The sequence below is a fragment of the Aedes albopictus genome, chromosome 1 (assembly GCF_035046485.1).
Source record: "Aedes albopictus strain Foshan chromosome 1, AalbF5, whole genome shotgun sequence".
Taxonomy (NCBI): domain Eukaryota; kingdom Metazoa; phylum Arthropoda; class Insecta; order Diptera; family Culicidae; genus Aedes; species Aedes albopictus.
The window spans coordinates 229,689,981-229,715,455 of NC_085136.1; the positions used below are offsets into that span (position 1 = coordinate 229,689,981).

General features: G+C 40.5%; 1 protein-coding gene across 2 annotated transcripts in view; it reads left to right on the forward strand.

The window, feature by feature from the left end:
• The window catches only part of LOC109429778 (calcineurin subunit B type 2), a 37,448-nt gene extending 22,464 nt beyond the window's left edge, over positions 1-14,984 (forward strand). The window contains exons 4-5 of one of the 2 annotated variants that reach the window (XM_029870861.2): positions 12,802-12,973; positions 13,079-14,984. In XM_029870861.2, coding sequence (XP_029726721.1) covers positions 12,802-12,972 — 171 coding nt within the window. In that variant the 3' untranslated portion in view covers position 12,973; positions 13,079-14,984. The remainder of the gene's footprint in view (positions 1-12,801; positions 12,974-13,078) is intronic. The other variant, XM_029870862.2, reaches the window with a different exon arrangement.
• Positions 14,985-25,475: the final 10,491 nt, after the last annotated feature.

Below are 25,475 nucleotides of genomic sequence, written 5' to 3' on the forward strand. Positions count from 1 at the left end.
TGACTAGTTGGGTACCGTCCTCCAGTGTACCGCCGAGCATTGCTCGTAGCAGCTTACGTTCATAGACTTCAAAGGCTCTCCGATCAACTTCTCTCAACGTTCACTATTCATGGTCGTATAAAGTGACCGGAAGAATCAGAGTCTTGTACAACGCAAGTTTTGGCTCCGTGCGCAGCCTACGGGACTTCGCCAAGGTTTGCAGACCAAAAAAGTATTGGCTTATACGAGCGAAGTGAACCGTACCGGAGTAGTAAAAACACGTCTATCTTGATTTGTGGTTGAACATGGAATAAGTTTTATTTCTAATGACACTTACTGACTAACAAACTTTCAATGATTACTTTGATGATCATTGAGCTGCGTTGCAACTCCAATACTCCTCCTCAACGCTGCTATTCTAATCCGCATTTCTTACGTAGGGTCTCAACACGAACTCGGGAGAGTGGTTTGGTCATCAAATCAGCAAGCATCAGTTCAGTGGGGCAATAAACGTAATTGATTGTTCCAGTCTGCTTCAAATCCTTGGCAAAGTGGAATCTTGTTGCTATGTGTTTGGTTCGATTGCTGAACTTATCGGAATCCAGCATTTTGAGGCAGCTTTGATTATCCTCATTTATTGTAATGGTTGGTTGATCTTCACCTAAGTCTTTCAGTAACCGCTGCAGCCAGATTGCTTCTTGTGAGGCTTCAGAAAGTGACACAAATTCTGCTTCAGCTGTCGATAGTGACACACATGTCTGCTTACGGCATGCCCAAGATAGTGTTCCTCCGTTGAACTTGAAGATGAATCCGCTATTCGATTTTCGGTCCTCGCGATTTTCCGCCCAGTCTGCATCCGCGTATCCTATCAGTCCTGAATGATCGTCCATTTTGCTCAGTCTGAGCTTTACGTTAATCGTTCCCTTAAGATACCGGACCATACGCTTCAACTCCGTCCAATCTTGCTGAGTGGGAGCAGTTATCTTTCGGCTCATGATGGCGATTGCTGCAGCAATATCAGGTCGAGTATTCACTGCGATGTACAAAAGTTGTCCTACTAGCTTCTGGTACTGCTTGTTGTCTGGGAGAGGGATCTGCTTGTCATCATTCTTACCATAACCGGGATCTAACGGAATGTTGGACGATTTCGCATCATCTAGCCCAGTGGATTTCACAACTTCACTGATGTATTTTCGTTGACAAAGGTAGAAGTCTCCTGCTTCATCTCGCTCCACTTCAATTCCCAGGTACCACTGGATGTCTCCGAGACTGCTGATTTCAAAATTCTTCCTCAAGGCCAGTTCCAGGGGTTTGATAATTTGCTCATCTTCGCTTGCTACAACTAGATCATCGACGTAGACCAGTATGTAACACCATTTTCCATTAACTTCTTTCTTGTATAAGCACGGATCCGACTCACATCTACGAAATCCAGCTTCCTCTAACACTTCATGCAGTCGTTGGTTCCACGAACGTGCAGCCTGCTTCAAACCATATATGCTTTTCTTCAGTCGGCAAACCTTGTTCTCCATACCTGCTACAGCATATCCAGGCGGCTGCCTCATAAATATCTCCTCCTCAAGGTTGCCGTATAGAAACGCCGTCTTCACATCGTACTGCTTGACCACCATTCGTTTCTTGGCCGCTACAGACATCAGGGTACGGAAGGTTGTTTGGCGGACTACGGGAGCAAACACTTCGTCATAGTCGGCTCCATATCGCTGGCTAAAACCTTGAGCTACTAACCTTGCCTTGTGCCGGATTACCTCGCCGTTCTTGTCGTGCTTCATCTTGAATACCCATTTGCAGCCGATAGCACGCCTTCCTCTGGGCAGGTCAACCAGGTCCCATGTTTCATTGCAGTCCATCGAATTGAGTTCATCCTCCATTGCCTTTCTCCACTGGATACTTTCCGGACAGGATATTGCCTCCTTGAATGTCTTCGGCTCCTCCTGAATCAATGGACCAGCTATGCACACGTACCTTTCCGGTGGTTTTCCTTGATTTATTCTTTCGGATCGTCGGGTTACAGGCTCGACTTTTCCTACGTCATCCGGTGTCCCTTCGTTGTTTTCAGGATCGCCCCACTCGTCATCATCATCGGACTCTCCAGCATTCGGATCGGTAACTTGATCATCCTGTCGAACGTCCTCAACACGCACGCTTGGTGAAGGAATCACGAGCTCTTCGAAGTCCACACCATCCGTTGGTAGGCAACTGTCCAGGAACTTGACATCGCGACTCACCGTGATTTTTCCGCTTCTTGGATCCACTAGCCGGTATGCCTTGGAGACTTCACTGTATCCAACAAACTTGAGCTTGGTTGCTTTGCTGTCCAGCTTTCCTCGTTTCTCGTTCGGAACATGGCAGTACGCATCCACTCCAAATCGTTGAATGTGTCCCAAATTCGGTTTCTTGCCAAACCATCGCTCATATGGTGTACCAGAGATCGAGCGAGAAGGTAGACGATTCTGCAGGTAATTTGCTGTTACGATGGCTTCTCCCCAGAAACGATGGTCCATCTTGGCATCTATCAGCATACATCGGGCCATTTCCACCAAGTGCCTATTTTTTCTTTCCGCAACTCCATTTTGTTGAGGGGTGTATGGAGCAGTAAACTGGCCAAGAATCCCGTTCCGCTTCAGAAATGATCTCACACGTTTGCCAGTGTACTCACCTCCATTATCGGAACGAATTACCTTCGGTTTCTTGCCGAACTGTGTTTTCGCCATCTCTACGTATTCCTCCAGTTTCTCCAGGGCTTCTGATTTGTTCCGCAGGATGTAGACTACCGTGTATCTGCTGTAGTCATCGATGAATGTCAAGAAATATTTTCGTCCCCCAATGGTACTAGTCCGCATCGGTCCGCAAATATCGGTATGGACCAGATCCATTACTGCTGACGTTTGACTTTCAGATGTCTTCGGAAAAGGGCTTCTGTTCATTTTACCTTGAATGCACGCTTCACAAATTTCCTTGCAGCTACACGCCTTCACAGACACTCCAAGCGCCAAATCTTTGAGCTTCAAAACTGCATCGCAATCTCGATGGCCTAGCCGCCGATGCCAGACATGGATACACTCGCTAGCCGAAGTCACCAACGACGCAGACTCGTTGCATTGCTTCATTACAAACAAACCTCGTTCAAACTCAGCAACTGCACCGATCGTTCCGCTTCTGATAATTTTCGCTCCGGTTTCATCGAACGTCACACTGAATCCCTTTTTCACCAGTCGCTTGACGGATATAAGGTTCGACTTCATGTCAGGTACATACAGCACTGCTTCCAGCATTATCACTCGGCGGTTGCCTGCACCATCCAACACTACAATCTTTCCAGATCCACGACCTTTGGATTCAGCCTTCATCCCGTTAGCAACCCAAACAGCTTCCAGAACCGTTTCATCCAGGGTGTCGAAGAACTCGCGACGGTTTGAGATATGGCACGTTGCTCCAGAATCCAGAATCCACTTGTCCTCATGCTTCATCATATTTCCGGTCCAAAACGCCCAGTTCTCCTCTGTGTCGTCATCCTGCACCACAGTGTTCGCTTTCTGTTTCTTGGTGATCCTCGGTTGTTTATTTTTCTCAGCCTTCCAAGCCTTGAACTTCTCGCAATCGATCTTCTGGTGACCCGGTTTCTTGCAAAAGTAGCACCGGTCACCAGCACTCTTTCTCCCGACTTGCAAAGCGGTTTCGGAGGTATCTTCAGTCTTGAAACGTTGCTCTCGCTTTTGCCATTCATCGATCAGCTTCCCTTTCACCAGGTTCAGTGTGAGATCTTCTTCCGGCCTTGCTTCCAGAGCGGTAACCAGGGTCTCATATTCGTCCGGTAGGCTGCTGAAGAGGATTGATACCAGCCACTGATCGTCGAGAATTTTTTCAGGTTGCAGATCGTTCAGCTTCTCAAAAAGTTCTGTCAGGCTTGAAATGTGTTCCTCCATGTTTCCGTTCTTCTCCAGACGCAGTCGACAAATTTTCCGCATAACTGAAACCTTCGTGCTGAGCGTCCTTTTGACGTGAAACTTCTCCAGAGTCTCCCAAGCTTCGGCAGCGGATTTAGCCTTCCTGATGTGGACCAACTGGTTGTCATCCACGGCCAGTCCAATTGTCGCCAGCGCTTGCTCGTCCTTCGATTTCCAGGCAGCAGTTACGGGTTCGGGTTTGGGATCGTTCACGGCCATCCAACTTCCTTCCTTCAACAAGAGTAGCTTCATACGAAAACTCCAGTTGTCGTAGTTGGTCCCGTTGAGTTTCGCAAACGACTTCTCCATTTTCTTCAAAAAATTGTCCGACGGTTGAAAAAATCTTCAAAAACTTCACCGGTCCCGATTCGTGTGGCTGGGCCCACAACCTATTGGCTTATACGAGCGAAGTGAACCGTACCGGAGTAGTAAAAACACGTCTATCTTGATTTGTGGTTGAACATGGAATAAGTTTTATTTCTAATGACACTTACTGACTAACAAACTTTCAATGATTACTTTGATGATCATTGAGCTGCGTTGCAACTCCAATAAAAAGGCCCGATTCGCAGTCGCAATCCGTTTTCCCACTGTCGTGTTTTTTTGGGAAAATATCAGTGAATCAAAATTCATCCATCGCGCAACAATAATGACAATGTTGCAACCCGAATTCGTTGCGACATAGGTTTGTCCCAACTTAAACAAAATAGGACAAAGGTCGTTCGTCATGAGTTTAGTGATTTTTGAGCCTTGTATTGCGATTTTCGAGAAGGAACTTCGAGTCGGTAAATACCGCAACGCTGTTTAATACCTACTTACCATCAAACAGTTTCGATTTTGAGTCAATAATAATCGATTATTCACAAGTTGAAAAGTACGCAACAAATTCAGCTTCTGTTTTGTCCCCAACAAAAAAAAATTGGGATCTTTTTATTATCTGCTACCAGTTGGGATAAAGAAAAATCGCCGTGCCTTCTTTGTTGCTTGTTTTGTGTCTTTTTTGTCCGATAATTCTCTTGGTCAAATCTCAACCGTTACGTAGTTATTGAACTCCCCATGTTTTTGACTCTTATTGCCTTAACTGGCTATAACTTTAAAATGGTCAAACTTATCGCAGTTTTTTTTTTACCCTTATTCGAAAAATTATTGAATTTTCTATCAAATGGCATCTTTGAATCGATTGGTTTAGTTAAATAACTAAATTTTCTAGAGCAAATAGCTCAAAAGTAGTGTGTTTTGAATAATTTTTGTAAATTATCTTTGAAAAATGCGTAATAATTTAAAATTCTTTCTTTGGCAAAGTTGTGGCCCCTAATCTACTCTACAATTCGTTCTTTGACATCAAACTTCTATCTCTTATCGTTTTCTTGCAATTTCGATTTAAACGTCGCATTTCAGATCATAAATTTGCAATCGTCATGGTAAGCACTTTTTTGCGCACTGTGCCGCACATTCAAATCAAAATTTCAAGAAAACGATAAGAGTTAGAAGTTACGTGTCAAAGAACGAATTGTAGAGTGGATTAGGGGCCACAATTTTGCCAAAGAAAGAATTTGAAATTATTACGCATTTTTTCAAAGATAATTGACATCAACAAATTAAAACACACTATTTTTAGCTATTCTGCTCTTGAAAACTTAGTTATTTAACTAAACCAATCGATTCAAAGATGCCATTTGATAGAAAATTCAGTAATCTTTCAAGTAAGGGTAAAAAAACTGCGATAAGTTTGACCATTTTAAAGTTATAGCCAGTTAAGGCAATAAGAGTCAAAAACATGGGGAGTTCAATAACTACGTAACGGTTGAGATTTGACCATATGCGTAGAACAATTTTTTTCACCATTTATGGTCCTCTATCACCCATTAAAAAGTTTGCACTCAGGAGCCTAACACCCTGTATGTCTTTATATAAACGTGCACTAAAACTGCTTAGAAATATTTACATTCCATGTATTATACAGATATTAAAAAGTGTATCAAAACTCAATTGGTTACGTTGAACGGGGCAAGTGGGACCTATTCAGAATTGCTATTCAAAAAGCTCAATACAGTTGCTGCGCTTACGGTAACACGAATCAGAACATTCTTATATCAACAATTATTGTTGGAGAGAGATGTTGAGAATTTTGTGGTATCGTACACAAATTACGTAACGTTAATATTCACGCAATGTACGATAAGGGCTGGCTCCAGTGTAAAACAAATACATACTTTATCCAAAAAGCGGCATTAAATTAAATAACGAAGGATATTAAAATATCATTTTTTGTTACGTAGTCAATGGGTGTCACCAATGGAATATATGATGGCCATAAACAATGAAAGCAATCGGTTAATAACTACGGAAAAGCTCAGAAGCTAACTCTGCCTAAGTTAGGACGTTATGCCAAGGAAGAAGAACAAAGCAGCAGCAAAATTAAGTATTATAGTTTAATATTAGTTTACTGAAAACATTGTTTTTTTTATTGATTGAAGTACTGTATAAATGTTACAAAACAAAAAAACAGTTTGTTTTTACGAATTCAAGTTCAGAAAAACATCATTTATAAAATAAAGGAATCGAACAAAGCAAGTCGAATCTGTTTGGTACGCTTCTTGGTCGATGTTCCGGAACTGATGGAGGGTTCTTCAAGTTTAGCTCGTTTGACGGTTCGTGGCTTCAAAGTTGTTGCATCACCTTTTTTATCCTTTTTCTTTGCTTGGGGTGCATTCTCTTGGTCTTCTTGCTTGATTTTTGGCACAAGTTTTTCCTCCTCTTTCTCACGCTTAGCCTTCAATTCAATCGCTGAACAACTTCGTCTGATGTGATTACTTCAGCACCCGAACAAATTTTCCTCTTTCGAACGTTCTGAAAAGATCCACACTGCGTTGACGTGTTGGATGTTAGGATTTACATTTTCATCCCGGGGAAGAGAGATGCTGGTGAATCCGGACTGACTTGGACCTCGATGATAACCTTTCGGTGTCGGTACTTTCGGAGCGGTTTGCGATGCGTCTGCAGTAAGAGATGTGTTGTCTGGCTCACGGCTTACCTTAAATCGTTGCAGTACCCGTGGATCGTACATTTTGTCTGGAATAACATCAGCACAAAGCGGGAAAATATCCGCTTTGCGAAAGCCACTATGGATAATTGTTGTATCACACTTGGACCACACGGTGGCAATGATTTCCGCAAATTTAGATTTCGGTATTTTAACTCCGTAATGCTTCCTTTGCCACTCAATGACGGCCTTATCATACTCCTGTTTCAATGGTTTGAAAACAGACAAATCCATTGGCTCGTATGGGGAGGAAGCTTGAGAATCACGACATTTTCATCAATTGCTTTCTCAATGAGTGCCAGGAATGTATGGGAGGTATGCCCATCGTAAACCAAAACGACCGGTCTTTCCTTCGAAATGCTTTTGAGGAAAGTGTTACAAAGATATTCGGTGAAGGTGTCCGTGTCCATCCAGCCGTTTTGTGTTGCGGTATATGACATCCCGGGATATTCCTTGTCCTTGCTGGCAAGCCAAGAGCTCCACAAATTCTTGGCCTTGAATAGGATAAGCTGTGGTAATTTTTCTCCTGCTGCATTAGCCCCCATCAGTACCGAATAGTTCTCTCGTCCTGGACCGGCTATCACTCTATGGGCGGCCTCTCCTTTTTCTCCTACAACTTTCACGCGACTGGGATCCAGAGAGAAGCTGGTTTCATCCATGTTGCAGATCCGTTCTGGTGGAATCTGCTGAATTATGTCTTTGAGCATATCAAAATAGTTGGCAATTGCGAAGGGATCAACTCCTTTCTTTCTTGCTACCTGTCTGGGGCTTCTTTTGAGAGAGCCCATTTCGTCGCATAAAGTTCACAAAATAGTCACTTCCAGGAGTGGAATCTTTGAACGGAGTTTCCATTCCGATCTCCTTCAGGTGTCGTCCTATGGCTACGGTGATTTCTTGGCTGGACAGTCCGAACCCCCATCGCTCTTAATTTTTGATGCCAACTTCGCTTCCATATTCGCCGGCAAGGCAGTAGGTCTACCGCCTGTGGTACTCTTCATGCCTCGCTTGCCTTTAACACGGTTGAACAATGTAGTTTTCGGGATGTTGTAGTATTTTGCCGCACTGTACACGGATAGACGATTATCCTTCACGGCATTTACCGCTTCAACCACGGAAGTTTAGCTGTAAGCCACCGGAGGCCTTTTCTTAGTGTAGTTCCGTACCATTCTCGTCCAATCCTAGACAAAACGAGACCATAATATGAGATGTGTTTTTGTTTGCTTCCGCAGATCTCACTTGCCCCAGGCATGAAAAAGCAACGGGGCAAGTGGGACCAGTATATTAAAAGTACAAAACTAATCAAAAGTGCAGCTTTTTTGCCAAAAACCACAATATATTTTCCTAAAACCGACAAAGTATGTTTTTTAAACGATAAATTGTTTACAAACGACGAATTAAGTAGAGCACATAAAATTCAGCTCGCGAGTTGAAAATGACGTTTCAACAACAATAGCACGTGAGCGCTCCTGGTGGTGGGAACAATAACTATTTTTGTATTCAAAGTAGCCGTTGAAGAATTACCTATGACTTCCAAGAAGAATGTTAGTCTAAAAAATAGATTGTTAAAGAATTATAGCTAATGTTCCCACTTGCCCCTGATTCTCACTTGCCCCGGGGTACCTTAATCTGCCACTTTTCTTTGTTTCTCTCTGTCATCTATTTGCCTGCCAAGTTCTTCTTCTTTCTGGCTCTACGTCATCACTGAGACTTGGCCTGCCTCGTTTCAACTTAGTGTTCTTTGAGCATTTCCACAGTTATTAATTGAAGGGCTTCCTTTGCCTGCCATTGCATGAATTTGTATATTGTGAGGCAAGTACAATGATATACTATGTCCAGGGAGTCGAGAAAATTTTTCCGACCGGAACGGGAATCGAACCCGCCGTCTCCAAACTGGCGATCCATAGCCTTACCACAAGGCTAACTGGACACCCCAAGTTATCAACAAGCCTGCCAAGTTATCCCTTCAAATGTCGCGTTGATGTTTTCTTGTAAGGCTGTGCATTTAAGTACATATTTAATGTTAATAGATACACGAACTCTATGTAATTAACAATAACAATGTCCTAATTCATGTCTTCTCTCTCTGTCTTTCTTATTCCCTACACTCCCCTTATCGCACGATACAATAGTAGGTACCAATACCAAGATAAACAAATTCGTCCACAAAATCAATGTTTTCGTTTCGTTACCACAACAACTGGACCGATGTTGACCACCAAAAATCATGTACTTGGTTTTTGCGATGTTGATCGTAAGCCCAATCCTAGCAGTCCTTAGCATTAGCATTAGCATTAGCATTAAGCGAGTCGCACAAATTCGTAGGTGGTACAGTCCTAGACCGCTGTTATGAGGGTTGCCTCCTTCCCGTCCGAACCAAAGCACAAATATTTGGGACTAATCTCTGACTCTTAGACAAGACTGACGCAATCCTCCAATGGTCGAGCACTGTCCTGGCCGCGTCCTTGCGACTGCTGAGGAATGGGAAAGGATGGTTAGTTTTGGACACCTATGAAAAATGTAGACAACTCTACGATCTCTCAGGCCTAGGTGTCACGGGAATTTGGGTGTTGTTAGTGGAAGGGTAAACTCCATAGGATACGCTTGGTTAACGTTCAGGCACACCATTGTTAGACTGCTTCGAATCAGTTGTCTGCCCAATTCATCCTCGTCATCTTGTTGGCATTTGGTCGAATTACTAGATTCTTCGGTTGATAATCTGAAATATAAAATAATATTAACATCGTACGTCAAATAAGCTACAAATTAGTGATACGCTCGCCACAGTTACATATTTTTAAAATATGATTTATATCATGCGATACATTTACCTGAATCCTGCTGTACCAATCCTAGCCCAATCCTAGCAGTCCTACTCTTAAAAAATATATAAATGCTTCTTCCTCGGCCCGATGGTCGGTCACGATTAAGTACCTATGTCGATATCGCCCGCGAAGCCCAGGAGCATATCCGATCGCATGACAATGGTTCACCCCTTTGCACACTAGCTCTCCTTACACAGCGCAACATTTTTTTGTCTCAAGAGCAAACTTATGTGTCTCTGACAGATTTTGGGCCGCTGAATCCGAATCCGGGCTCGGATTTGCTCCAGCACGTCAGAATTTTGAGCTATACCTCAATTTATAGGGCAAAATATGCGATTTTAGGCTTTTTTGACTGCCAGCCTTTATGCATAGAAATATTTTTTTAAACACCCAAAAGGTAAATTGGTCAATTAACATCTGAATTATATTAACGACTCATGCAAAATATTTCGTTTTACCAGATCAAATTTGATAGTTTTAAGCGATTAATGTAAGGTACGATATTTCCCATACAAGTCACCCTCCAAAAATTGCATGCAAGTTTACTTACTAACATAAAATGCTTAAATCTATCAAATTTGATTTGATGAAACACAATATTTTGCATGAGTAGTTCATTTAGAAGTTAATTGATCAATTTACCTTTTGATTGCTTAAAAAAATATTTCCATGCTTAACGGCTTGCAGTCAAAAAAGCCCATTATCGCATATTTTGCCCTAAAAATTGGGGTATGGCTCAAAATTGTGACCCCGGGGACCCCCTCTGGGCCCCCACACACCCGAATGAAATGTAATTGCCAGACTCTGTATCTTTTTATCAGGTGAGCCCTTCTGGCTCACCTTTCTCAAGAAAGAGACGAACCAGCCAAGGGCTGAAAGTCTCTCAAATAAAGATAAATCAATCAATCAATCAATCAAAATTGTGACGTGCTGGAGCAAATCTGAGCCCGGATTCGTCTAATTCGTCGCACCGAATCAGTATAATTAGCTTCGCCGGAAAACCACGTTCAGTCATAATTTTCCATAAATCGTTTATGTTCTCTGAATCCGAGACGGGCTTGGTGGTCTAGTGGCGACCGCTTCTGATTTATATGCAGAAGGTTCTGGGTTCAATCCCTGGCCCGTCCCTTTCCTCCTACTTTGTATCTTTCTATATACTTTCTCTCTGCTCTCTTACATATACAACCCATGTATATAAACAAGCCGTCGCTAGAACAGAAACGGGGTTGAAAAAGCCGTTTCCCTTCCTTCCAAACTTTCACAGCACAGTGTCACAATCCTATTAGAAAACGCCTACAAGTTATGCAATCAAGCGAACTGTGCCGCACATCTTCAAAATAATAAAAACACACAATAGACGAGTGCACCGATGAACTGAATTCATCGCGGTCCGAGAATTTTGACACTAGAGCGGGGTCGCTTCCAATCAGAAGTGAAAGATTTCCAATTAGAATTGAACAGTTCTGATTGGGAACGACCCCGCTGTAGTGTCAAAATTCTCGGACCGCGATGAATTCGGTTCATCGGTGCACTCGTCTATTCTATCACCTTCCCCTGGTATCCACACACCAATGTGTGAACCTTCTGCCAACCAATTCCCATCAACACTCCAACATCCGCATGAGTTTGTGCTGGCGCAGAGGTATATTCGGCCAGATGTGGATACAAACGATTGCAATCATCACTTCCTTACCCCTTCCCCACATTGACCTGCAACCTGACGTGGCAGGCGCCATTGTCGCCTAAAAATAGAAGATCACCAACGCTCACACACTGAAGATGCCTGCTAGTCCCCGGCAGTTATCTCATTGGTCCTTGTGTGAGTGTAGCTGGTCTGGCGATACTGGAGTAGCATCCACGGGCGGTCAATCAAGCTCAAGCTCAAGCTCAATCGTTTATGTTCTCTGAATCGTCTGCAGCCTTGAAATCAATAAACAGATGGTGGGTCTACAAGTTGTAGTCCCAAAATTTATCTAGCATCTGCCGCGGGTTGAACATTTTATTTTTCGTTGATCGCCCCTCACGAAAATCAGCATGATATTCGCCGACGAAGAACTCCTCAATCGGCCCCAGAAAAAATTATGAAATGAGTAGCGTTTTGTTTTTTTTTTTTTTATTTTTTTCCTCCTTGTTGTTGAGGAAGTTAAGCCACTGCGTTCAATATGCTGAGATGTGAGAAGTTTTATTACTCTGTAGTTCAAGCATCGCAATCGATGCCTTTTTTGTATAGAGGGCCAATGAGACCATCCAACCAACTAGCAGGCAGTTTTTTCTCCTCCCATATCTTCAACACAATACCGCGTAAGAATTTATACATCAGCTTGATAAGCTCCACCCTCTAATGTCTGTCTTCACCTCATCAAGCTTTGGAGGAGGTTCCACAGCCTGTCCGTCATCGTCGATTTGAATTCTGTCTGTTGCCCTTCCGTTCCCATCGTTCAACAATTTCTCGAAGTGCTCCCTCCACCTGGCAGCCACCATTGTTTTGACTGTCAGCAAGTTCCCATCGCGGTCGTTGTAAATGACGGGAGCAGGCGCAGTTTTTCTTCGCACGCCATTGACAGTTTCGTAAAACGTCTGCATATCATTCTGTTCCATATTCTCTTTCACCTAAGCATTCACATTTCCCGATCTCTCTCTCTTCTTAGCGTAACGTCCTCCATTGGGACAAAGCCTGCTTCTCAGCTTAGTGTTCTATGAGCACTTCCACAGTTATTAACTGAGAGCTTCCTCTGCCAATGACCATTTTGCACGCGTATATCGTGTGGCAGGCACGAAGATACTCTATGCCCAAGGAAGTCAAGGAAATTTCCTTTACGAAAAGATCCTGGACCGACCAGGAATCGAACCCGTGCATTTCCCGCGTGCTCATTTAAAATTGAAAACCCAAATTATCAATTTTCAACAAATTTCAATACGATAAGTGCATTATTTTTTCATACGATAAGTGCATTAGATTTTCCTTCTGAAATATGTCTTTTTTTCCTTTCAGGTGCTAAAAATGATGGTGGGCAACAACCTGAAAGACACCCAGTTGCAGCAGATAGTTGACAAGACAATTGTGTTCGCCGACAAGGACGAGGACGGCAAAATCTCGTTCGACGAGTTTTGTTCCGTAGTCGGTAATACCGACATTCACAAAAAGATGGTCGTCGATGTCTAAGGTACACACATACACCCAAACACATATACACACACACACCCGTACACGTACACACATAATTGTAAGCATATACTGATATATTCATAAAAACACTTTTACTTTCTAGCAAGAAGGAATCTAATTTATTAAGTAAACAAATACTAAGCAAGAGTGTATGTGAACGTTGCATCTGATGAAAACAGGACAACACGAACGTTGTATTTTTTTTAGTTGTTTCTATGTTGTTCACTATAAATTTTTCCTTATTATTATAATATGAAAATGTATTAACACGAAAGAAAAGGCATAGGGAATAATATCTGTCTTGTGTGAGAAGGATTTAAAACTAAACGAGCGCTTGTTTTACGATGAAAATGGCTTTTCCCTCAAGATCAACCACTGAATCCAAAAGTAACACAGAAACACAATTTCAGTGCATTTGGTTGCCGTAGTTCTACGGATCTACGGATATCTATTTATTGTTTTATTTATATTGGTAAATTCCTTTTTCTCTCTGTTCTAGCGTTCTAATAGTCGGAAGATGAAACACGACGCAAGATAAACCAAAAGTACCATAAAAAGTGTGCAATTCAAAGGCATTGCTAACTATTTTAACATGCGAATCTTAAGGCAATATATTTAATATAATAAAAATGATAACATGCGGCTCTTCTAACTGTCACGGACCACTTCCAGCACGTTGATCGAAAACAAACCCAATATTGGAGTATCACTTGATGCAAGTACTTAATGGAATAAACATGAAAACAAGCTAATGCAAATCAAAAGCATCATCAATTACTACTACTATTATACACACTCATACAAACACACAAACACTCTTACAAAAATATGTAATGGTCATCCAGTGCGAGGGAGCTACATCAAATGCAAATTTTGTTTTAGATTAATTTCCAACCTTTATTTGTCATAGGGCTTTTGAGTATGTGGGCAGTTGAGAGTATAACATATAGATATTTAACAAACTTATTGCCACTGTTAGAGATTATATCGTATGTCGTGAATGTCTAGCTAATTTTTCCCCAAATTTAATTGTACATGCAAACCCGTAAGTAAAATGGATGGATAAAAAAAGAGAGTACTATCGTAGATTCTTAGGTTAGGAGCCAATTTTTCTATACACTATACTGTTGTTGAGTCGGAAACTTATCTTCGAAATTGAATTGCACTGCTCCCATACTTCGTTTTATACTATCCATTGTAATTTATATTAACAAAAAAAAAATACCATATTGATTCGAAGTGTCCCTCCCCTTTAACGAACCACCGTTGATAATGCTCTTCGTCTATCAGTTTGATAGATTTGGTCTCGCCAAACAAAATAATACAATGTCAGGTTTCTTTGCCGTTCGATTTGCTCCATTTTTGTAATCAATAGGTCATTGAAATGTTGTTGAAGACACACTTACTATGGATTAACATAATTCAAGAATAACAACAAAAAATCGGAATTTGAAATACACTAGTTATATATATTGATAACAAGAAAAGTAAAGATTTTTTTTCTCGATTGGCGGGTCTGTTGACAAATTGGCGTGCTAAACAAACATATTTTAGTTGAATTAAAAGTAATTACACTGATATACAACTAACGCATGTTTGTTAAAAATACCAGAAAAAATACCAATCCTATGTCCTCTAATTCAAATCCAGTGCAATAATTCGAAAAACAATGCTTTGCTCGCAATAGAAAACATATGTGCAATCAACTCCCTGTTGAAGTCGGGGATTGGAATGGCTGCGTATTTTTGGTGGGCCGAAGAAAAAACATGTTAACCATGACCACTAAGGTGAGAAATTGGAAACCATTAGGCAAAAACCCACAAAAAAAAAAAAATAAATTCAAAACACAATGTTCAGAACAACAGTAAAAAAATGAGGGCAATGCCGTAATCGAAACAACAAATTATCCGTTTGACTGGCATGCTGAGAAAACAATGCATTACAGACATTATCTATTTCTATTAACTTACGAATGAATAAAATAAAATCTTTTTTCAAAACACTTCAAATTTGTGTGTTTCTTTATGAACATATCATCATGAAGCAAGTCAAGCGTAACATTTAGCTATGACTCATTTTACGAGACGTTTCGGATCAGCTGATCGCTCATTTTATGAATGAAAATTTGACAGCAGGCCGCGTGTTGGGTGTTAATATCAATATCAACACTGTTGTCTTTTCGTAATACAGACTATTAAATAGTAAAGGTCACTAAGAGTCACTTTTTAGATTTTCTGTCTGTTATGCTATGCTTGAACTTCAGCTTATAAAAATGAACTCAAATCAGTGGTCAAGTGGATGGATCTGAAAGAAAGCCCTAACATCGGGAAAAAGTTTAGATGTGACCGGTCCGATCAGAATAATCATGACGAGCTTGGTGGTCTAGTGGCTATCGCTTCTGATTTATGTATATGCAGAAGCTCCTGGGTTCAATCCCTGATTCATCACTTTCCCCCTACTTTGTATCTTTTTAAATCTAATTTCTCTCTCTTATTATATATCTAATGTATATTCGTAAGCAGCTTCCCCTCACAATTAGTTGAGATCGGTTAATTTTCATTCTGTTGCCGAGATCCGCACAGCCGAGTGCTCGGCAAACTAAATTTAACTGATTATCGGCAAAAAACAATTTTATTCATAGTAGTACCTATGGGTGCCGCTGGCATCAAACTTCAAACGTCAAGTGTTAAACCGAGATTCAGCAAATGAACTTTAACCGAGATTTGCACAGCTCGGCATTCTGTTTTAAGTGTGCTCTTTCCAATTTTCATCACAGCACAGTGTGTCCATCTATAATATCACGCCTACAAGTTATGCAACCAAGCGAACTGTGCCGCTTCACAGTAACCAGTACACTAACATCCGCATGACCTTTTGCAGGCCCACAGGGCTCATCGGCATGTTGGCAACAAGCCATTGCAATCATCACTTGCTTCCCCTTACCCACATTAACCTGCAACCTGATTAAGTAGGCACCATTGTCGCCTAAAATACAAGACCAGCAACGCTCACACACTGAAGATGTCTGTTAGTCCCAAGCAGCTATCTCATTGGTCCCTTGTGTGAATGTAACTGATCTGGCGATACTGGAGTAGCAACTGCGGGCGGTCAATCAAGCCCAAACTCAAGCTCACTAAACTAAACTATATCAACAATGTTTCTGCGTAATACACGGTTCGTGACTGTCGCCCAACGCTCGCCATATGTTTTTCCGTCTCATCCGCCCTCCAGACCTTCTGATACCGTCCGGATCTCTTGCGAGTACTAGTTTTGCAGGGTTGTTGCCCGTCATTCTCGCCCATCGGCGAAATAGGATTGCACTTCATTGGCCTCTATCCTGCCAGAACCCTATAAATGTTAATTAATACTAGGGTAATATTTACAAGTTAAAATTCAACATGTAGCACAAGGAACGAATGAATATTGAACTTTAAACACATTAAACAATTATTCTGTCTTATTATTGTAACAAATATTTATACCCGTAACAATCTTTCCTAGCAGGTGCAGCGAGTTCGTGGTTCATCCTTCGCCGCCACACACTGTTCTTCAGCACACCACCAAAGATGGTCCTAAGCACCCCACGATCGAACACTTCGAGTGCTTGCATGCCCTCTTCGAGCATAGTCCAAGTTTCGCGATCGTAGAGAACCTACATAATGCATTTGGTGCGAGAGTGATTTGACTTCCACTGATGATGCGCCTTCGTATTTCACGGCTAACGTTGTTATTTTCCGATCCGAGGTAGACGAAGTTTTTCACCACCATCCCCGTCTATCGTAACACTACTGCCTAGGTTTACCCTATCGTCCGCGGTTCCTCAAGCCAGCATGTACTATGTTTTTGACGCATTCATTACTAGTCCGACCTATGGTTCTGTCACCGTTCCAAATGTCCTTGCAGTAATATCCATGTTATCCGCAAAACAAACAAAAAATTGCCGGATTTCGACAGCAACAGCCACCTCTTTTGGAAGAAAAAACGCCGCTTGGAAGAAGTGGTGTGCGTGGAAATAAATTTGCTGTGCCGGGAGTGCAAGGCAACGGAGGAAACGACTACATCAGTGCAGCGGAGGACGGAAATGATCTGATTTGCATGCTGGGAGAAAATTAAACATGCTTTTCACTAGCTCCAAACCAGCTCCAGCAGCTGATATAAGGATGATATCGCAGCTGAACTCTTAAATATGATCTCAGAAAAGTTGACCAGGATCTGGGCCAATGTCATCTATAGACACTGTAGACACTGTAGGGATATTCCAGATCAGCCAAACTACCTTGGAGTTCAGAACTTCAGGTATACACTCATAACAGTAGCCATATATGTTATATTGATTAATGTTGCATAATCAACCGCGGTCACTGGACCAATCTGAAGCCTAATTGGCCGGCGTTAAGTCAGACCGGACCATCTGTTTTTCAATGATTTAGAAAAAAAAAATGTCCTGCAAGCACTTGGAACTTCAAATCTCTGATATTATTTTCAGAAATACTATTGTTATTTTATGTAATGACACATCTGCATCAAAATAACGTCGAAAAGTTCAGGTTTAACGAATTCCTCAGCCTATTTTTACCTGCCCGAAAAAACGCGTAGTCCACTCTGACTGAACGCCGACCAGTTGATGTTATTAGATAGGGTGCCTGTACCAGTTATCGCACCACCTAAGAAAAACTATTTCTACAAAAATAAGAAGAAGACCGACGAATGTAAACAATAAGTCAAATGAATGATTAGTCTTCATACTTTACAGGAAAAATATAAAAACGGAGCCAAAACTACTTTTAGTATTTATTAGGGCGTGTGCCAATGATAGGAACCCTGTACCAGTTATGGACACATTTGTTAATTTGGGTTCCACTTCGCACTATTTACATGCATTCCTTATGGGAGTTGCCATAACTGGTACACTATGGCGAAATAGGCACACTCAAGCAGCACACAAGTCACAAAGGAGTGTCGACAGCGCAGGTTTTTGGTTGGACACGATACATTTTCAAGTTATTCTGCCTTTGAGTTAGAATTACATGGATGTAGTTCCTGTACAATCAACCAAACTGCGCTATCGACACTTCTTTGTGACTTGTGTGCTGCTTAGGTATAAACCATTGGGACATTCAGAGTCGTCCAAACTGTCCCATAATGAAGTCTTTCAAGTCTACAAGAACAATTTCATGTGTTTTCATCATAAATTATAGCATTGCATAATCTGCTGGGATCCGTGAAGCTATTGAAATCTCAAATATCATTTAGAGATACTATATTCCAGGTCAGCCAAACTACTTTGGAGTTCAGAACTCCAGGTCTACATTCGTAACATCAGCCATATCTAATATACTGAGTAATGTTGCATAATCAACCACGGTTACTGGACCAACCTGAAGAATATTATTATGAACTTTTGGAACATTAGGGGCGTCCAAACTGTCTTGAAGTTTAGCTCTTGACAGTTACAGTAGTTATTCTCACAATTAACTGTAACAATACACTTCTTCTTCTTCTTCTTCTTTATGGATCTACGTCCCCAGTGGGACTTGGCCTGCCTCTTGTCAACTCAGTGTTCTTACAATTAGAGCACTCCCACAGTTTTTTTTCCTGTTGGGTACATTTTCCACTGCGACCAGTTTTTTGATCTATTGTGGACGGCCCCGTTTTAATGTTTTTGCCCATATCAGTGTGTCATAGCACTATGAGTTTGAGTGATTTCCACTTGCTGACGGTAGGCATTATCCCAGTACGGTATAACAGATCGAATGAAATGTATTACCTTGCTAGGAGAAGTCATCCATACATCTGATGGTTTTATAAAACCTTTATCGAAAAATGTGCATCTTTGTTGGAAAAGTGCTTCACAGGAACATAACAAATGTTCAGAATCTTCCTTGTCCCTATTACAGAAGCGACAGGTATCATCTTCGAGTATACATAGTTGTTTCAAATGGTATTTACTTGCACAGTGCCCTGTTATAAGACCACAAAAAGTATTCAAGTCTTTTTTTGACAGGCTGAGAAGTTTTTGAGTTATAATTTTGTTAGGTACTATACATCGTTTCGATTGTCGTGCTGTTGTCGTTTTTGCCAGGTATCATCAATCATCTTCTTTTCACAGTTCTTTAATTCCATTTTGAAGGTACATTCTGCGGCCCCACAAAATGGCTCTGGACCTAGGAAAGAAGTTGATGACCCAAGTCTTGCTGTCTGCTTTTTCATTACCTTCAATTCCACAGTGCCCAGGTACCCAGAAAAGGTTTACTGAACATTTTTTAGATACCTTCTGTAGTAATTGAATGCATTCCCAAACTAATTCAGAAGTACACGTAAAAGATTTTAACGTTTTTAATGCAGCTTGACTATCAGAAAAGATACATATGTTTGCATTTCTATAGTTACGTTTTAAACAAATATAGGCACATTCAATAATCGCCTGTATTTCTGCTTGAAATACAGTTGGCCATCTGCCCATAGATATTGATAAACTAATTCCAGGGCCACTGACACCAGCTCCAACATTGTCACCCATTTTGGAGCCATCTGTAAAGAAACTTACTGAACCTGAACGAATATTAGGCCCCCCCTGATTCCCATTCAACACGATTCGGAAAAATCACATCGAATAGTCGTTCAAAGTTATACTGCCTCTCCATCCAGTCTTCATGTGTAACTAGAGTATTGATTTTAAAACTTTTCAAAATACTAATATGACCCCTAAGATCTCCAGCAAACCAATTTTATGTTCTTTTCAATCTTAGTGCGTTTTTCTCAGCTTCAAACTGTACAAACAAATGTAGCGGTAGAATATGTAGCATTGCATCCAATGCTTTTGTAGGCGTACTACGAATAGCTCCTGTGATAGAAGTTGTAGCAAGTCTTTGTAGTTTTTGCAACTTTTTTTGGATGTACTTAACTTCAGTTTTCGGCCACCAAATCAAAGCTGCATATGTTATTCTGGGCCTTACAATTGCCGTATAGATCCAATGGATCATTTTTGGCTTAAGTCCCCATTTATTTCCAAAAGTTTTCTTGCTTACCCATAATGCGTTCGTAGCCTTATTTAATATTTGATCAATGTGCGAGTTCCAATTTAGTTTGTTGTCAAGAATTACTCCCAAATATTTAACCTTTAGACAGAGCGAAATTTTTGATCCATCCAAGTAAATATCTGGTATTTTGTACTTCCTTCTTCGTGTAAACGGAATGATAGCAGTTTTAAGAGAGTTTACTGATAACCCTTCATTTTTACACCACGCTGAAGTCAATTTTAGAGCATACTGCAGTCTGTCTCTAATTACTTGTTCAAATTTACCACGTACTATAATTACTATATCATCTGCAAATCCGATTATTTCAAAACCTTTGAAGCTCATATTAGATTCGATATTAGTTCGTCAACTAGTAACGACCGCAATAGAGGTGAAAGAACACCTCCCTGTGGACAACCTTTCACAGTCCTAACCACAGTTGTTGAATTACCATAATTACAAGTTATTTCTCGTTTTTGTAACATTCCAAAAATCCAATTCACTATGCACATATCAAAGTTACGCTTGATCATCGCTTTTTTCATTGAATTATGAGAAGCATTGTCAAAGGCTCCTTCTACATCAAGAAATGTAGCTAACAAGATCTCCTTAGACTTAAAAGTTTTCTCAACTTTTGTTACCAGTGTATGGAGTGCTGTTATTGTCGACTTTCCGTGCTGATACGCAAATTGGTTTTTACTCAATGGAATCGTTAATAAATATTTTGATTTGATGTAGTAATCTATGATTTTTTCCATCACTTTCAGCATGATTGACGAAAGACTAATTGGCCTAAAAGATTTTGGCTCCCACAGTTATTAATTATTAATTAACTTTGCCTGCCATTGCATGAATTTGTACATTGTGAACACACTGTGCCCAGAGAATAGAGAAAATTTTCCCGAACGGATCGGGAATCGAACCCACCGTCTCCGGATTGGCGATCCATAGCCCTAACCACTAGGCTAACTGGAGACCCCAACATTACACATCCAACTGTAATCTGTAATCTCTTTGGCATTTCATGATCAACCTAACCATTTCGGAAACCATAACCTGAGGTCCACACTTGTGATAGTAGCTTTTGCCAGTACGTTAAGTAGCATTGGATCCACCGTATTTAACATAACTGTAACATGAGGTGATTTTGTTTTAGATAGTAAGGGCCTCTTCATGATAGATTTGTGATAATTTAGGTCTGTCAATCTTTCATGGATTACACAATTTCCTTCGAAAACTAGAAGGTATCGTTCTGTTCCTTTGAAACAATTAAGGTATTTAAAACTTTTATGAAACTCATTTTTTGAAATCTGCATTCGTTGTAGTCATCATTTGTGCTATAAAAAGTTGCATCACCTAGTCTAACCACAAATTTCCCAAATGGAGGATAACGTGCCTCTGGAACCGACCTACTGATAGTCTAACTCACCCAGATTCGTGAACTTCTGTGAAACTCAGAGCAATTCCACAATGCATTTGAGATATTTCCCTAAACTTCAATACACCCAAGTAACACACTTGTTACAGGAGAGTCACGGTGGCGCAGATTTTTGTTATGCAGAGGTCGCTGTGACTTACTTCTAGCAAGTAAGTTTTTATTTGTTAGAATTAGGGCAGAGTAACTTCTGCGAAACATAAGCCAGCGCTGTCGTGATTCTTCTGTGACAAGTCAAGCCTAACTTTACCAAACACCGGATGTAACATAAGTAAACTAAAATAGTAGTTTACGCAACAAGGTGCAGAATGACAATTTTTACAGCACGAGTCGTACATTTATCCAACGAGGCTTGCCGAGTTGGATAATTACGACGAGTGCTGGAAAATCGAGTTCTGCACCGAGTTGCGTACAACGTTTTTTTGCAATTTCAAAAATTACCCTTGAGGATAGTTTTCAACTGAATTTTTTCGTCAAACTGAACCCTTATGTTCATAGCCAATGTTTAAGAAAATCTGATCATAATAGGTTATACTGTGCAGTTGTAACAATTTTTCAAAACTGCGTCCAGAAAGCATCAAGAAGTTGACCAAAACTGAAAACAGTGCTGTAATGGTGCATTACGCAACGCAAATCAGTGCTGTAATGAATAATTACAGTACTGTTAATTTGGTGTGGCAAAGAAGGCCTTTTCCTGTCAGATTTGCGTGAGGTAAAACAGCCTTTTACGATGAGAAATTGCAAAAAGAGATTTTCACATGAGGCGCTGAACTTCGTTAAGGACTGCTTTTATCACTCACCTTTGGGGATGATTTGTGAAAAAAATACCCAGATTGTTCACGTTTCGGAAATGCACAATGTATGAGTTGCTATGGGAACAGCCGTTCCACACGTAGACTTTAGGATCTTAACTCAAGAGCAGTTAAGATGACCTAGGATATCCCGATTGATCTGATACTGTCGTTTGAACTTTCAGAAGACTCACTGGACATGATTGATAACATATCGTAGCTTTGTATAATTATAGAAGTTATCGTTTCACGCGTAGACTTTAGGGTCGAAACTCAAGAACAGTTTGGATGACCTACACACTTAAAACAGAATGCCAAGATCGGCTGTGCAAATCTCGGTTACAGTTCATTTGCTGAAATTTGGCTAAACACTTGACGTTTGAAGTGTGATGCCAGGCGGCATAAATTGATTTTTTGCCGATATTTCAGTTAAATTTAAGTTGCCGAGCACTCGACTGTGCGGATCTCGGCAAAAGAATGAAAATTAGCCAAGCTCGACTAAGTGTGTAGGATACCAAGAAAAAATATGCTTCGTCATATCCTACCCTTTCTATGCTGTTGGGTAGCAAAACCAAAAAAATACGTACGAAAAACTCTACAATAACGCTGGGAACGATGCAACGATGGACGGTGTGCAGAACAGCGTAAGGATTTCGGGTGAACTATCCAGTTCATTTGAATCTCGACGGGGACTACGACAAGGTGATGGACTTTCCTGCCTACTATTCAACATCGCCCTGGAAGGTGTGATGCGACGAGCCGGGCTCAACAGCCGGGGTACGATCTTCACGAAATCCAGCCAATTTGTCTGTTTTGCGGATGACATGGATATTATTGCTAGAACATTTGGAACGGTGGCAGAACAGTACACCCGCCTGAAACGTGAAGCAGCACAGGTCGGACTGGTGGTGAATGCGGCTAAGACAAAGTACATGCTGGTAGGTGGGACCGAGCGAGACAGGACAAGCCTTGGCAGCAATGCACTATGGGGAAAGTGGTGGCCAAAAATCGAAAAATTTACTTGCTTTGAATGACGTGTCTTATATACCATTTGAGAGCCAGATAGTTCAAACCTAGATTCCCAAAATTTCAGCCCTCTGTGATGGAAACTCATTGCGCCACAGATATCAGACTTAGAAAAATAGTGAAAATTGTAGAAAAAATGCATTTTAAACAAATGCAGTTTTCTCAGTGAAGAAACGGTTTAAATTTGGATTTTAATCCTCCGTTGGAAATGTTATTGTCTGAACTTTAAAATGAGTGTGTTGTTGGGGTTACACGGTTAATTGAAATTAGTAAAAAATGGGTAATTATTGACAAAAACAACATTTTTTGCCTAAGTTGGTCTATATCTAACAAGCAGGGTCGAGCAGTCTCAAGAGACCGCCTCCACAATTTAGTTTGGGGTCTATAGTATCTGCGGAACGCGAATCCAGCTGCGGATAGCTGCGGATGAGCGTCATTTTGACCCAAGCCCGAAAAATTGATTTTTTTTGTTATTTTTTGGTTAACTATGATTATTGATTATGAGAGCACATACAAAAAAAATCGTACAAATTAAACAGTGCTTCAAAGGTGAAACTGTTAATTTTAAAATTAAGTCTAAAACTGTTACACACTTAATTATTTTTATGTTAAAAATGGGTAAAAACTGACCGAAAATTATCGTTCCATACATAAACTGTATGAACCCATCTGGACTGAAATACTTCTTTTGTTCACGAAAATCTTGTTTATATTTTCAATACATATTTAGCAACAGGGAAAGAAACACCACATCTTATATATTAATTTTACTAAAAACTACCTACTTGTATTTAAAAGACGAGGATAATATTTTCAATTTATAAATTCGTTTTCAAATTAAACGCTAGCAACGTGAATATAGCACAGAAGTTAATTCAACGAAAACAAATATGAAAATAATTGTTTGTGGTAAAATGGAACATAGGAGCATCGTGTTACCACAGACAAACAGACGTATCACTTGGCACAAAATGCGATAAAAATCATCATCACGAAAACATAATCCCCCAATGCTAACTACGTTAAAAAGGGAAACGATGGGAACTGAGTAGAGTGAGACGTCTGTTTAACTGTCGTTTTATTTTAGATCTAAAAAATTCTCAAATAGTCAATGCAACAAAAGTATTTGAATATATCAAGGCAAAATATAATATTGATCTTGCTAAGGTAGAACGACTACAGTAGACGTTCGCTCAGTGCAAACGCTATAACTGCAATGCTTTTTAACTGCAAGTCCGCTAAGAGCAACAATTTTGCAGTTATCGCACCGCTATCCCTCATAATGAAATGTCAACAGCGATGCGATGTTTTTCTCATGCACTTTTGCTGCAATGTGATGTTTTTCAAATGCACATTGGCAGCATTCTGCAGCAACTGACAGTTCTATGACATCTACCAGTTTTTGCAGTTATCGAATTTCATTCGTTAGATGAAACGTAAACATGTTGCAGTTATCGAACGTCTACTGTACTTCAAAAGTTGAAGTACGTAGCACAATATTTTTACAATGGCAAAAGGCTCACGCAAGAAATGCTTTGAAAAATAAAATAACGATTGGCGCGACGCTTATTTGGAATTTGGAAACAATGTTATGTATGGCGGTAAAGTTGACACTATATAAAAACTGCATATAGACATAACGTTTCAAATATGGTGAATTTGATTGGCCATGCTCTCAAAAATCGTGAAAGTGAATCTAAAATGTTTACTATTCCCAAAAAGTTATATGGAATGATGTCACCTGGACAGGAAAATGTCTCTTGAAACTTAATTAATAAAATTTGTGATGGAAATTTATCAATCAAAATGATGTTCTATTTAGCAGTATATTCACTCCTGCAGTATAAAAAATGGAGACAAATCTTCAACTTAGTTATCGGTGTTTATATGTGTTCAGTAAAATAATAGAAGCATATTAAAAAAGTAACCTTTAGACGAGTTTGAACAAATATTACAGTAGGGGGGGGGGGAGTCAGATAAGTTGGAGGGGGGGGGGGCTCTTGGTAGATGAACAATTCTTCACCAAAATACGTGATCGATAAAACAATACTCTTATTTAACGTTTGAAAAATGGGAGGAGGGGGGTCAAATTTGCATCGAAAGGGGGGGGGGTGCTTCCACCTCCACCTCTCCTGTTTTATCTTATGCATGGCAATCTTATTCTAGTATTGATTTGCATTTGAACTGCCTCAAAAATTAAAAAGAAACGCTTAAGTTAATTGTTCAAGA